This window comes from Oncorhynchus gorbuscha, unplaced genomic scaffold (assembly GCF_021184085.1).
Source record: "Oncorhynchus gorbuscha isolate QuinsamMale2020 ecotype Even-year unplaced genomic scaffold, OgorEven_v1.0 Un_scaffold_3009, whole genome shotgun sequence".
NCBI classification, from domain to species: Eukaryota; Metazoa; Chordata; class Actinopteri; order Salmoniformes; family Salmonidae; genus Oncorhynchus; species Oncorhynchus gorbuscha.
The window spans coordinates 4,197-18,139 of NW_025747371.1; the positions used below are offsets into that span (position 1 = coordinate 4,197).

General features: G+C 42.1%; 1 protein-coding gene across 1 annotated transcript; it reads right to left on the reverse strand.

Annotated features, from left to right (window-relative positions):
* Positions 1-3,636: 3,636 nt before the first annotated feature.
* On the reverse strand, positions 3,637-13,256 carry LOC124027220 (zinc finger protein 2 homolog). The gene is made up of 3 exons (XM_046339685.1): positions 13,199-13,256; positions 6,841-7,086; positions 3,637-4,674 (listed from the first exon to the last, which is right to left on the reverse strand). The coding sequence occupies exons 2-3, from the start codon at positions 6,941-6,943 to the stop codon at positions 3,872-3,874; spliced, it is 906 nt and encodes a 301-aa protein (XP_046195641.1). The 5' UTR covers positions 6,944-7,086; positions 13,199-13,256; the 3' UTR covers positions 3,637-3,871.
* Between the last annotated feature and the right edge of the window lie 687 nt (positions 13,257-13,943).

Consider the following 13,943-nt stretch of genomic DNA (forward strand, 5'->3'; position numbering starts at 1 on the left):
TTACCCTTCTTATGTATAACTGTAATGAACGCTTCATCCAAAGTAGAAGGAGAGCTCCATCCTAATTGGCCTGAACCAACATTTTGTGCAGGTAGGGAGAGAGCATGTTGCTGAATGTTTTATAGAATTCACCAGGGTATCCATCTGGGCCCGGGGTCTTGCCACTCTTTAGAGATTTAATTGTTTCTCAAATTTCATCAAGAGATATTTCCTTATTCAGGAAGTTAGAATCTTCCTGGTTCAGGGCAGGAAAATTACAGTCCTCCAAAAATGTTTGCATAATTAAGGGGTTAGGATCCGCTTTAGATGTATATAGAGTCTCATAAAACTGCCGGAATCTGTCATTGATGTCTTGGGGGGAAGAGAGTAATTCCCCAGATGTAGATTTAACCCTGTGAATCATTCAGTCACTCACATTTTTTCAAAGTTGTCTGGTGAGTAATTTGTGTGGTTTGTCATCAAACTCAAAATATTTTTGCTTGGCATAGAGAAAAGATTTAGCAATTTTAGCTGAGAGAATCTGATTATATTCAAATTTTAAAGAGGTAATTTTTTATGTTTCTCCATAGATGGGTGGCTAGCATTCTCCCTATCCAGTAAGTGATTTTGTCCCTCAGTTTTCCTCTGTTTTGCCTACTCCTGGCAGCCTGAAAGGAGATGATACAGCCTCTCAGATAAGCCTTCAGTGCTTCCCACAATAATGCTGGGGAGGTCTCTGTGTTGTCGTTGGTATCAAAAGAAAATGTAATTTGGTCTTTAAGATATTCACAGAATGTTGGTTCTGTGAGGAGCTGAGGATTTAACCTCCAGACCCTCTCGTTTGGTACAATGCCACCCAATCTCAGGGAGAAGGTGAGTGGACTGTGGTCCGAGATTATAATATCATGATACCTCACATTACAGGTATAGGGGAGTAGTCTAGCATCCAAAAAAAGTAGTCAATTCGAGTGTAAACCTTGTGAACATGAGAGTAAAAGGAGTATTCCCTACCTGTAGGGTTAGCGATCCTCCATATATCAAATAAGTTCAATTTTTTTTTATGTAGGTATTCAAGAATTCGCTTGAATAGGAGGTAGGGGTTCGCCGGGTAGAGGATCTATCCAAATATTGGTCTAGCACACAGTTAAGGTCCCCTCCAATGACCAGGTTAGTATGGGAGATATCTGGAATCAGGGCAAGGACTCTTTTGAAAAAGAGGGGTTGTCAATGTTTGGCCCATAGATATTTAGTAGAGTTACTGAGGTAGAGTGGATTTCTCCTATTGCAATCACATACCGACGCTCTTTATCCTCAATAGTGGTTTTATGTAGAAAGGGAAATACTTTCCGTACCAGAATCGCTGTGCCTCTCGTTTTGGCAGAGAAGTTAGAGTGATACACTTGCCCCACCCACCTACACTTAAGTCTGCTATGAGAGTTATTCTTCAGATGAGTTTCTTGCAAAAATATAATATCAGACGAGAGTGCTTTCAAGTGGGCTAGGACCTTGCCCCTCTTAATTGGTTCGTTTAAACCCTTGACATTCCAGGAAGTGAATGTTAGCCCCGCCCTCCTCTCGTTTGTAGTTCCTATGGTGGCCTGCATACCATGTAACTTGATAAAAAAGGTAAGAAAGCACACCAAACCATCACGATCAGCATATGTAGCACCTACACCCGAGCAGTATCCAACCCACCCCTCCCCCCCTGCAAGCACCTTTACTTCCCACTCCCCCTGCAAGCACCTTTACTCCCCCCCCCATCAACCCACATTTAACAGGCATGTACAAACAGGAGAGAAAAAAAAGGAAAAATAAAAATAATAAACATTGTCTGGCCGATGCCAAAAAAGCACGGCGCGACCTCGAACAAGAGGTAAAACAAAAATAAAATCCCAACTATACGTTCACCTCTCACTATTCTAGAACTTCTACTAACATATGAACTGAGAAGGCTCCCGCGAGGTAAGTGTTCAGTTAGCATCTAATAAACCTAAACCGAATAAGTTGCAATTTAAACATATTGCGCATTTAAGCATCATCCTGGGTCAATCCCAGAGATAAGCAAGATATAGCCTCGAGATTATATTGCTAAGCACTGCCGGTCAAAAAATAAACCATCCGCAACCGACATAGTCAGCCGTACCTTTACATACTGTGGGTCAGGAGATCGGAACAAGGAATTGTTAAATTAAACGTTCCCCCCATAAAAAAAAAATATGTTTAATAAAAAAATAAAAAAAAAAAAAATATACACACACACACACACACACACACACACACACCTATATATACATACACACATGCATACACACACACATATACATGTATGTATACATATCCACACAAAGAAATCATATATAAAAAAATATATTTAAAGAATATGTATATACATCCATATGCACATATACACATACCAACATTCATATCCCAGAATAACAATCTACACTGATTTAAAATATACACATACATAATACTAAAATGCTAAGAGAAAATAGTAATAGAGTACAAATAGCAATTATATGTACGCACACCTACACGGACATAAACACTGCAGAGGGCCGGGAGAGAGGCCCACGGCCAGACAAAGGCAGAACGGCACAAAACATCAACCTGCCAACCAGGTGTCTGCCCCCTCCCACCCATCACCCCCAGTCCCCTGCAAGCAATATATAAATGGTATGGTAGTAAGAATAATATAAGGATTGTAAAATAAATAACGAAACAAAACAAAAGTGTGGGAATATAAGTAGATCCATCCGAAGGTGTCAGTGATCAAACCTGGAAGTAAAAAATATGCATCGCTGAGCACCGCCGGGATGAAAGTGAATTTAACGTTAAATGAGAGCTCCGACCGCCATTCATTGGTCTGCTCAGCCTCTTACTACATGCTCGGTAGCCCTTGTTGAGCCCGTTTAATACGTTTTCACCCAATATGGTATAGTATGGATTCGAGTCCATGAGCAGGCCCTAACACGCAATGACAAGGCACTCTAACCTGTACGGGGATTGGTGTATATCCCCGGATAAAGTTCTCTGCGTCCAAAACCGGGAGAGTCAAATCTTCTCACCGGAAGGCGGGGTAATTCTTAGTCTTGCAGGGAAGAGTAAGGCTGGGCGAAGATGGAGTTTGTAGAGTTTGGTCATGACATCTCTGTAGTCGGCGCGATGCTTTGCCACGTCGGGCGCATAATCCTCATATACACGGAATGGATGCCCTTTATGTGACAGGTTGCCCCTCATTCGAGCTTCACGCAGGATAAGATCCTTGGTCTTGAAACTGTGACAACAGATGATTACTGGGCGAAGACGTTGGCCCGGTCCAGGCACTGGGACAAGGGAGCGATGTGCGCGGTCCAGCTGGGGATCCGAATCCAAAACATCCGATCCCATTGCATCCTTCAATAGCTTGGCGAAGAAGTCGGTGGGGCGAGAGCTCGCCTCCACTCCCTCTGCCAGACCAACAACGCGAAGGTTATTACGTCTGGATCGGCCCTCCAGGTCCACCACTTTCACAGAATGCCTCTGCACAGTATCCTGCAATGACGTGCATAGCTTCTCTAACTCGTCGATCCTACCAACGTTGAATTCAGAAGCTTTCTCAAGGTCCACAATACTCTGGCCATGCGAAGCGACCGTTCGAATGATGCTCTCGATTTTGGTGTCCAGTTCAGCAATAGTGGCCTTAAGATCCTCAGCTATAGCAACACGTAGCTCCCCCAAAGCCCGGGTAAGTTCTGTAAGTGTCACATTGTTGCATGTGCCTCCCGCCATGTCTGTCTCATTGTTTAGTGGGGAGTAAGCCTCCGTTGTGGATTTATTGTCCTTTGGTCGCTCGGAGATTCGATCCAGCAACCTTTCAGTTAATGGCCCAATGCGCTAACCACTAGGCTACCTATGTACATGTATGTATATGTTCATGAGTTTTCAGGTAGTCCAGTCGAGAAAAACCCTTTCCACAGTCAGAGCAGGAGTAAGGCCTCTCTCCTGTGTGTGTTCTCTGATGACCTTTTAGCTGAGATGCTGTTGTGAAGCGTTTTACACAGTCTGAGCAGGAGTAAGGCTTCTCTCCTGTATGTATCCGTTCATGTGTTTTTAAGGTGCCCAGTTGAGAGAAAGTCGCCCCACAGTCAGAGCAAGAATAAGGCTTCTCTCCTGTGTGTGTTCTATGATGAACTTTTAGCTGAGATGCTGTTGTGAAGCGTTTTACACAGTCTGAGCAGGAGTAAGGCTTCTCTCCTGTATGTATCCGTTCATGTGTTTTTAAGTGGCCCAGTTGAGAGAAAGTCTTTCCACAGTCAGAGCAGGAGTAAAGCTTCACTCCTGTATGGACACATTCATGTGTTTTTAAGTAGCCCAGTTGAGAAAAACTCTTTCCACAGTCAGAGCCTTTGTGAAAACGTTCATGTTGTTTTAAGGTGCCCAGTTGAGAGAAACTCGCCCCACAGTCAGAGCAGGAGTAAGGCTTCTCTCCTGTGTGCACTCTCTGATGACCTGTCAGAGCCTTTGATGTTGTGAAATTCTTCCCACAGTCAGTACAGGAATACAGATTCTCAACTGTGTGAATTTTTTGGTGTATTTTTAGCTTTGAAAGAATTGGGAAAATCTCTTTACAATGTGGGCAGTGGTGAGACCTCTTAGGTCTGTGATCTTCCTGCTGTTGCTCTCTGGATGTAGAGAATGTCTCAACATGGTCTCCTGTGTGAACAACATCAGAAGAACCAGTCAGTTGGTGTGATATACAGTGGGGAGAACAAGTATTTGATAACCTGCAAAATCTGCAGTGTTTCCTACTTACAAAGCATGTAGAATTCTGTCATTTTTATCATAGGAATCTGAAACAAAAATCCATTAAATCACATGATTTTTAAGTAATTGATTTGCATTAGTATTTGATCACCTACCAACCAGTAAGAATTCCGGCTCTCACAGACCTGTTAGTTTTTCTTTAAGAAGCCCTCCTGTTCTCCACTCATTACCTGTATTAACTGCACCTGTTTGAACTCGTTACCTGTATAAAAGACACCTATCCACACACTCAATCAAACAGGCTCCAACCTCTCCACAATGGCCAAGACCAGAGAGCTGTGTAAGGACATCAGGGATGAAATTGTAGACCTGCACAAGGCTAGGATGGGCTACAAGACAATAGGCAAGCAGCTTGGTGAGAAGGCAACAACTGTTGGCGCAAATATTGGAAAATGGAAGAATTTCAAGATGGTCAATCACCCTCGGTCTGGGGCTAAATGCAAGATCTCACCTTGCCGGGCATCAATGATCATTAAGGAAGGTGAGGGATCAGCCCAGAACTACACGGCAGGACCTGGTCAATGACCTGAAGAGAGCTGGGACCACAGTCTCAAAAAAAACATTAGTAACACACTACGCCGTCATGGATTAAAATCCTGCAGCGCACGCAAGGTCCCCTGCTCAAGCTAGCGCATGTCCAGGCCCGTCTGAAGTTTGCCAATGACCATCTGGATGATCCAGAGGAGGAATGGGAGAAGGTCATGTGGTCTGATGAGACAAAAATAGAGCTTTTTGGTCTAAACTCCACTCGCCGTGATTGGAGGAAGAGGAAGGATGAGTACAACCCCAAGAACACCATCCCAACTGTGAAGCATGGAGGTGGAAACATAATTCTTTGGGGATGCTTTTCTGCAAAGGGGACAGGACGACCACCGTATTGAGGGGAGGATGGATGGGACCATGTATCGCAAGATCTTGGCCAACAACCTCCTTCCCTCAGTAAGAGCATTGAAGATGGGTCGTGGATGGGTCTTCCAGCATGACAACGACCCAAAACACACAGCCAGGGCAACTAAGGAGTGGCTCCGTAAGAAGCATCTCAAGGTCCTGGAGTGGTCTAGCCAGTCTCCAGACATGAACCCGATAGAACATCTTTGGAGGGAGCTGAAAGTCTGTATTGCCCAGCGACAGCCCCGAAACCTGAAGGATCTGGAGAAGGTCTGTATGGAGGAGTGGGCCAAAATCCCTGCTGCAGTGTGTGCAAACCTGATCAAGAACTACAGGAAACGTATGATCTCTGTAATTGCAAACAAAAGTTATGTACCAAATATTAAGTTCTGCTTTTCTGGTGTATCAAATACTTATGTCATGCAATAAAATGCAAATGATTTACTTAAAAAAAAAAAAAAATCATACAATGTGATTTTCTGGATTTTTGTTTTAAGATTAAGTCTCACAGATTAAGTCTCTCACAGTTGAAGTGTACCTATGATAAAAATTACAGACCTCTACATGCTTTGTAAGTCGGAAAACCTGCAACATCGGCAGTGTGTCAAATACTTGTTCTCCCCACTGTACATGTCAATCAAATGTATTTTATGAAGCCCTATTACATCCAAAGTTGTCAAACAGCTTAACAGAAACCCAGCCTAAAATCCTAAAGAGCAAGTAATGCATATGTTAAAGCAGTGGGCCCAAAAGAACTCCCTAGAAAGCAGAAACCTAGGAAGTAACGTAGAGAGGAACCAGGCTCAGAGGGGTGGCCAGTCTTCTTCTTGCTGTATCAGGTGAAATATGTATTCATATGAGTAGGTTGTACAATCAAAGGGGGAATAAAACTATTCTACAAGTGGGTAAAAGTTTAAAGCTAAAACTATGGTAATGGTTGTGGACATTATGAGCCACTTCACTACTTCACTTCTTTAGTCGACACTCTGATATCCCAGTGAATAAAACAAATGCTGACAATACTGGTGTCAAACCATGAAAGTGTCAGTAGCATGAAATAATATTTACCTTCTCATTGAAACAGTTCATCATGAAACAGTTCTACTGCAACTTTTCATACACAGTGGGAAGTTGGAATGAATAAACTTAGTTAGAACCTGCTCTTACCACGAGAAACACATGTTCCAATCTTCTCCTCCTCTTCTTCATCTTTAATGTTGACATTCAGCTCCAGTGTTTGACTGCAGTCTTCCAGCTTCACTGATGCCATCTCTGGATCCTGCAGTGCAAACTGGGCTCCACTGTAACAATCAGGACCCAGTGAGTGTGGGTTTGGACTCAGTGTGGAAGGAGAGAGGCAGGCTGGGTTTGTCCTCACTGTTGATGTTACCGGCCTCAGACTTAATTCTAGTCCTGTAGTAACAATGAACAACAGACAAAAAGTTATTTTCTAAGACAGTTCTGGCACTTTCTTTATTCTCTAAAAACATATTATATTAGTTATTGTTAATTGATCTAATTCAGTGCTTAACTTGGACTGAAATAGATACCGGTACTGTTTATATTTAGGTGCAGCAGCTCCACAATACTGTTGAGGTAATATTCTAGAAGAGGAACATGAGCTCAAACAGTAGACATTTGAGGTGAACTGTCCAAGTCAAGCACTGATCCCATTTCAATAGATCTGGTAGCTAAGCATTGACAACAAAACATGGATTCCTTCACATTAGACAAAGTATACACTCTTAAATCAGGCTACACAAGTTAAGTGTACTTAATCTATAGTAGATTTCCTCAATTCACATAAATGCATAAATTACCATTTAGTACAAGGTTGCAGTATGTATTGGGCAGAACTATGTACTATTTTCCTGAATAACCGTGTCTTCACTTTATTATTGTATCAAAAATCAATAGTAAAAATAAAAAATACCAAACGTGTTATTACCTGAATGGATTTGTTACCTAGCATGGTATTACATGTTCTTTTGATATTAGACAGTATAAACATGTTATTACATACCAGTAGTAAAAAATAGAGACACAAATATTGTCTTCTTAACATCACAGTTCTGCCCATATCTTTATTCTGAAGAAGGTTGCGTGCCTGCCCAGAACTTTCCACTCACTACCAACTATGGTAGTGAGTACCCCAACTATGGTAGTGAGTACCCCAACTATGGTAGTGAGTACCCCAACTATGGTAGTGAGTACCCCAACTATGGTAGTGAGTACACCAACTATGGTAGTGAGTACACCAACTATGGTAGTGAGTACACCAACTATGGTAGTGAGTACACCAACTATGGTAGTGAGTACACCAACTATGGTAGTGAGTACACCAACTATGGTAGTGAGTACACCAACTATGGTAGTGAGTACACCAACTATGGTAGTGAGTACACCAACTATGGTAATGAGTATACCAACTATGGTAGTGAGAGGAAGCCCACTGGCCGGCAGTGTGAGAAGATGGCACGAGAAGGTCTTTGGCCGACATTCAGCAAATGTTCTGGTCAATGAAACATCCGATACAGTTTTCTGTTCCCAGAACTAAAATTTGTTATAAACAAGAGTGGACTAAGTTTTGTAGACTTTACCCTAAGCAAAAAAAAATCTTCGGTGCAATCGTCCGTGCATTCAGAGATCCTTGAGATGGCCTTTCCCATTATACGAGTGCCATTTTTGTATTTATTAGGGATCCCCATTAGCTGCTGCCAAGGCAGCCCCTACTCAGCTACTCTTGTCCCCAGCACAAGGTGCATCTGTGTAATGATGATCATGCCATTTAATCAGCTTCTTGATATGCCACACCTGTCAGGTGGAAGGATTGTCTTGGCAAAGGAGAAAATCTCGCAAAAAAGGATGTACACAAATTTGTGTACAAAATTTGAGAGCAATAATGATCCATTTCTGCAGTGCAATTGACAACCGTGGCTATAAATGATAAAAAGCCCACCTTAATGAAGCATTTTACCACGTGCCTCAGCTCATCCACACCTCACTAGCTTCGGGTAGCTGTATACCAATAGAGTACCACAGTATAAATCCTAATTCGCAAAACACATAGCAGTCAAATAGGAAAATGGTTCCAATAATTTCTCTCATAGGGGATTTTAGAAACACTTAAACAAGGGCTGTGTTTCATGTAGGCCTACCCTGGTGTTTTGATAACCATGTAAATCTCTCTAGGACAAAATCATCAATATATTTGCCTGTATTTACCCCCACAAAAATGACATGTAATTAGCTGCTAATGTGGCTATAATAAACAACTACAAAATTCTGATGGTCTAGACAAGACTGCCAAATCGAGACAAAAAGGTAAGGATCTCTGGATTAAATAATGTTAACCAAATTTAGTAATGAATAAATAGGCTAAATGTATTTAAATTGACAATTCTCTGAACTGTCTTGTGCAAGTTTTAAATTGACACAATACCTGTTAGCAAAGGTGTCAGCTAGAGATGATGTGCAGGAGCTTGCAGGGATTTGTAGTTTAGCATGACGTCTACTTTGACACTAATCACCGTTTTCAAATCAGAGAAGAAATACAGTCTAATATATTGATAAGTCACCTTGTCCAAGAGAAATGTACACAGTTATCAAAACATCACGCCAGGGTAAGCCTACACAAAACATTTGGTAGAAATTATGTACATATATGGAGGAACATAAATACTGTAACACAAGAGAGAGATACACATATAGAGTGCATTTGCCATTCTGGTAAAATGCATTGTCTATTGTATAGGAGAGGAGAACAGAGGAGGCCATAGATGTATAGTCTGCTGATCTTAGACAACCACATGAAGAGAAGGCGACACATAGTCCAGCTATCCTAGGCGCCATACACAAGGTCAGAGGGATATACAAAGGAGGGGGTCAGCCAAATGACCAACTGATGGATTATAGACATAACTCACATATTCTTAGGACATGGAGATGCTGAAGGAATGACAGGGGAGACACAGTCTGCTGATCCAAGATAAAGACACACATTGAGCTAAGTGCAGGGACAAAGCAAGCCTAGAAAATAGAGGAATGTATAGTATTTTTAGTATAGCTGAGCACGCTAAAAACAGAGGAGACACATAGTCTGCTGACCCTAGATAACACACATACAGAAGAACGCATTAAGCTGAGTGCAGGGACAAAGCAAGGGTCTTGTCATCATTATAATCTGACGGAAAGCAGATATGAGCGTTATTGGGCTGAACAAGCAGGATGCACGGATTGGGATGTAACTTCATTTACATGTGGGATGGACTCATATATGTTGTATGTGTATAAATCAGAGCGGGTGCTCTGAAAAGGGTGTGTGTTCCGCGGACCACTCCGGCTTGAAAATACGTTGTATTAAAAAGTCTATTGTTGAATTCACCAGTTCTTGTAAGCGTCATATTTGAACCGATTTTCCACGACAAACACAGCCCTTATGTTAAGTGCTTCTAAAACGAACTTAAATGAACAATTTGAACCATATGATAAACAAAAATGGAAATATCACACTTACATAAGAATTCAGACCCTTTACTCCGTACTTTGGTTTTATTATTTAATATTGGTAATGTGAGGACTTTTGTTGTTAGCGTTTGGTTATGTTTCTTTGGGTTGGGGTGTGTGTGTGTGGGGTTGTGATTGTTGATTGCTCTATTTGGAACTAATGAATGTGTAAAATATATATATATAAATAAGAACGATGGAGGCCACTGTGTTCTTGGGGACCTTCAACGCTGCATAAATGTATTGGTTCCCTTCCCCAGATCTGTGCCTCGACACAACCCTTTTCATGGAGCTCTACAGGCAATTCCTTCAACCTCATGGCTTGGATTTTGCTCTGACACGCGGGATCTTATATAGACAGGTGTGTGCCTTTCCAAATCATGTTCAATCAATTTCATTTATAACCGGTGGACTCTAATTAAGTTGTAGAAGAGTCTCTAGGATGATCAATGGAAACAGGATGCACCTGAGCTCAACGTCAAGTCTCATAGCAAAGGGTCTGAATTCTTACACTACTGGTCAAACGTTTTAGAACACCTACTCATTCAAGGGTTTTTCTTTATTTTTACTATTTTCTTCATTATAGAACAATAGTGAATACATCACAACTATGAAATTACACATTTGGAATCATGTAGTAAATAAAATAAAAAAAAGTTAAGTCAAAGTATATTTTATATTTGAGATTCTTCAAATAGTCACCCTTTGCCTTCATGACAGCTTTTCATTCTCTCAACCAGCTTCATGAGGAATTCCTTTCCAACCGTCTTGAAGGAGTTCCCACATATGCTGAGCACTTGTTGGCTGCTAGTCGCTCTGGATAAGAGCGTCTGCTAAATGACTTAAATGTAATGTAATGTAGAACTTTTAAAACACTGGCAGTTTGTCTACTTCACTTCTTTAAATTTACTACCACTTGGCTACCCCTACCCCAGTCAACAGCCCTGCACCACCCACAGCAACTTGATCAAGCCTCCCCCATTTCTCCTTCCCCCAAATCCAGATAGCTGATGTTCTAAAAGAGCTGCAAAATCTGTACCCCTACAAATCAGCTGGGCTTGACAATCTGGACCCTCTCTTTCTAAAATGATCCACCGCAATTGTTGCAACCCCTATTACTAGCCTGTTCAACCTCTCTTTCGTATCGTCTGAGATCTCCAAAGGTTGGAAAGCTGCCAAGGTCATCCCCCTCTTCAAAGGGGGAGACACTCTAGATCCAACGGTTACAGACCTACATCTATCCTGCCCTGCCTTTCTACGGTCTTTGAAAGGCAAGTTAAAAAACAGATCACAGACTATTTCAAATCCCACCGTACCTTCTCCGCTATGCAATCTGGTTTCCGAGCTGGTCATGAGTGCACCTCAGCCACGCTCAAGGTCCTAAAAGATATCACCGCCATCGATAAGAGACAATACTGTGCATCCGTATTCATCGACCTGGCCAAGGCTTTCGACTGTCAATCACCACATTCTTATGGGCAGACTCAACAGCCTTGGTTTCTCAAATGACTGCCTCGCCTGGTTCACAAACTACTTCTCTGATAGAATTCAGTATGTCAAATCGGAGGGCCTGTTGTCCGGACCTCTGGCAGTTTCTATGGGGTGCCACATGGTTCAATACTCAGGCTGACTCTCTTCTCTGTATACATCAATGATGTCTCTCTTGCTGCTGGTGATTCTCTGATCCACCTCTACGCAAACGAAACCATTCTGTATACTTCTGGCCCTTCTTTGGACACTGTGTTACCTAACCTCCAGACGAGCTTCAATGCCATACAACTCTCCTTCTGTGGCCTCCCAACTGCTCTTAAATGCAAGTAAAACTAAATGCATGCTCTTCAGCCGATCACTGCCCTCACCTGCCCGCCTGTCCAGCATCACTACTCTGGATGGTTCTGACTTAGTGGACCATTGTAATGTGGACCATTACAAATACCTAGGTGTCTGGTTAGACTATAAACCGTCCTTCTAGACTCACATTAAGCATCTCCAATCTAAAACTAAATCTAGAATCAGCTTCCTATTTCACAACAAAGCCTCCTTCACTCATGCTGCCAAACATACCCTCATAACACTGACTATCCTACCGATTTTTGACTTCCGCAATATAATTGACAAAATAGCCTCCAGCACTATCACAGTGCCATCCATTTTGACACCAAAGCCCCATATACTACCCACCACGGCGACCTGTATGCTCTCGTTGGCTGGCCCTAGCTTCATATTTGTCGCCAAACCTACTTGCTCCAGGTCGTCTATAAGTCTTTGCTAGGTAAAGCCCAACTTATCTCAGCTCACGGGTCACCATAGCAGCACGAGCTCCAGCAGGTATATTTCACTGGTCACCCTCAAAGCCAATTCCTCCTTCGGCAGCAGAGAACTGGAAGGAAAGGCGACCAATGACTGGAACAATTGCAAAAATCAATGAAGCTGGAGACTCATATTTCCCTCACTAACTTTAAGCACCAGCTGTCAGAGCAGCTCACAGATCACTGCACCTGTACATAGCCCATCTGTAAAAAGCCCATCCAACTACCACATCCCCAGACTGTTATTTATGTTTTGCTCCACTTCACACCACTCCAGTGTTTAATTGCTAAATTGTAATTACTTCGCCACTATGGCCTATTTGTTAACTTACCTCATTTGCACACACTGCATATAGATTTTTCTATTGTGTTATTGACTGTACGTTTGTTTATTCCATGTGTAACTCTGTGTTGTTGTTTGTGTCGCACTGCTTTGTTTTATCTTGGCCAGATCGCAGTTGTAAATGAGAACATGTTTTCAACTGGCCTACCTGGTTAAATAAAAGGTTACATTGAAGAAATGTAATACTCTGAGCACTCCAGATGTCCCTGTGAATAAAACAAATGCTGACAATACTGGTGTCAAACCATGCAGGTCTCAGTAGCATGAAATAGCATCTACCTTCTCATTGAAACAGTTCATCATGAAACAGTTCTACTGCAACTTTTAATGCACAGTGGGAAGTTGGAATGAACAACAAACTTCTTACCATGAGAAACCTCTTCTTCATCTTTAATGTTGACATTCAGCTCCAGTGTTTGACTGCAGTCTTCCAGCTTCACTGATGCCATCTCTGGATCCTGCAGTGCAAACTGGGCTCCACTGTCACAATCAGGACTCAGTGACTGTAGGTTTGTACTCAGTGTGGAAGGAGAGTGGCAGGCTGGGTTTGTACTCAGTGTGGAAGGAGAGTGGCAGGCTGGGTTTGTACTCAGTGTGGAAGGAGAGTGGCAGGCTGGGTTTGTACTCAGTGTGGAAGGAGAGTGGCAGGCTGGGTTTGTCCTCACTGTTGACGTTAACGGCCTCAGACTTAATCTGAGTCGGTCTGTAGTAATAAAGACAAACAGACACAAGAGTTATTTTCTTGACAGTTCTGGCACTTTATTCCCTAAAATATATATTATATTTCTTCTTGTTAAATTATCTAATTCAGTGCTTGACTTGGACTGAAATAGGTGCCCATGCTCATTTTGGGTGCCGGTAATGTTTATATTTAGGAGCAGGAGCTACACATGACTTTTGAGCTAATATTCTATAAGAGGAACATTACATTTACATTTAAGTCATTTAGCAGACGCTCTTATCCAGAGCGACTTAGAACATGATCTCAAGCAGTAGAAATGTAAGTATTCTGCTCCGGTGAGCTCCTGTCCAAATTAAGCACGGATCTCATTTCAGGTAGCTAAACATTGACAACAAATACAGGACTAACATTAGGACTAAGATCGAATTGT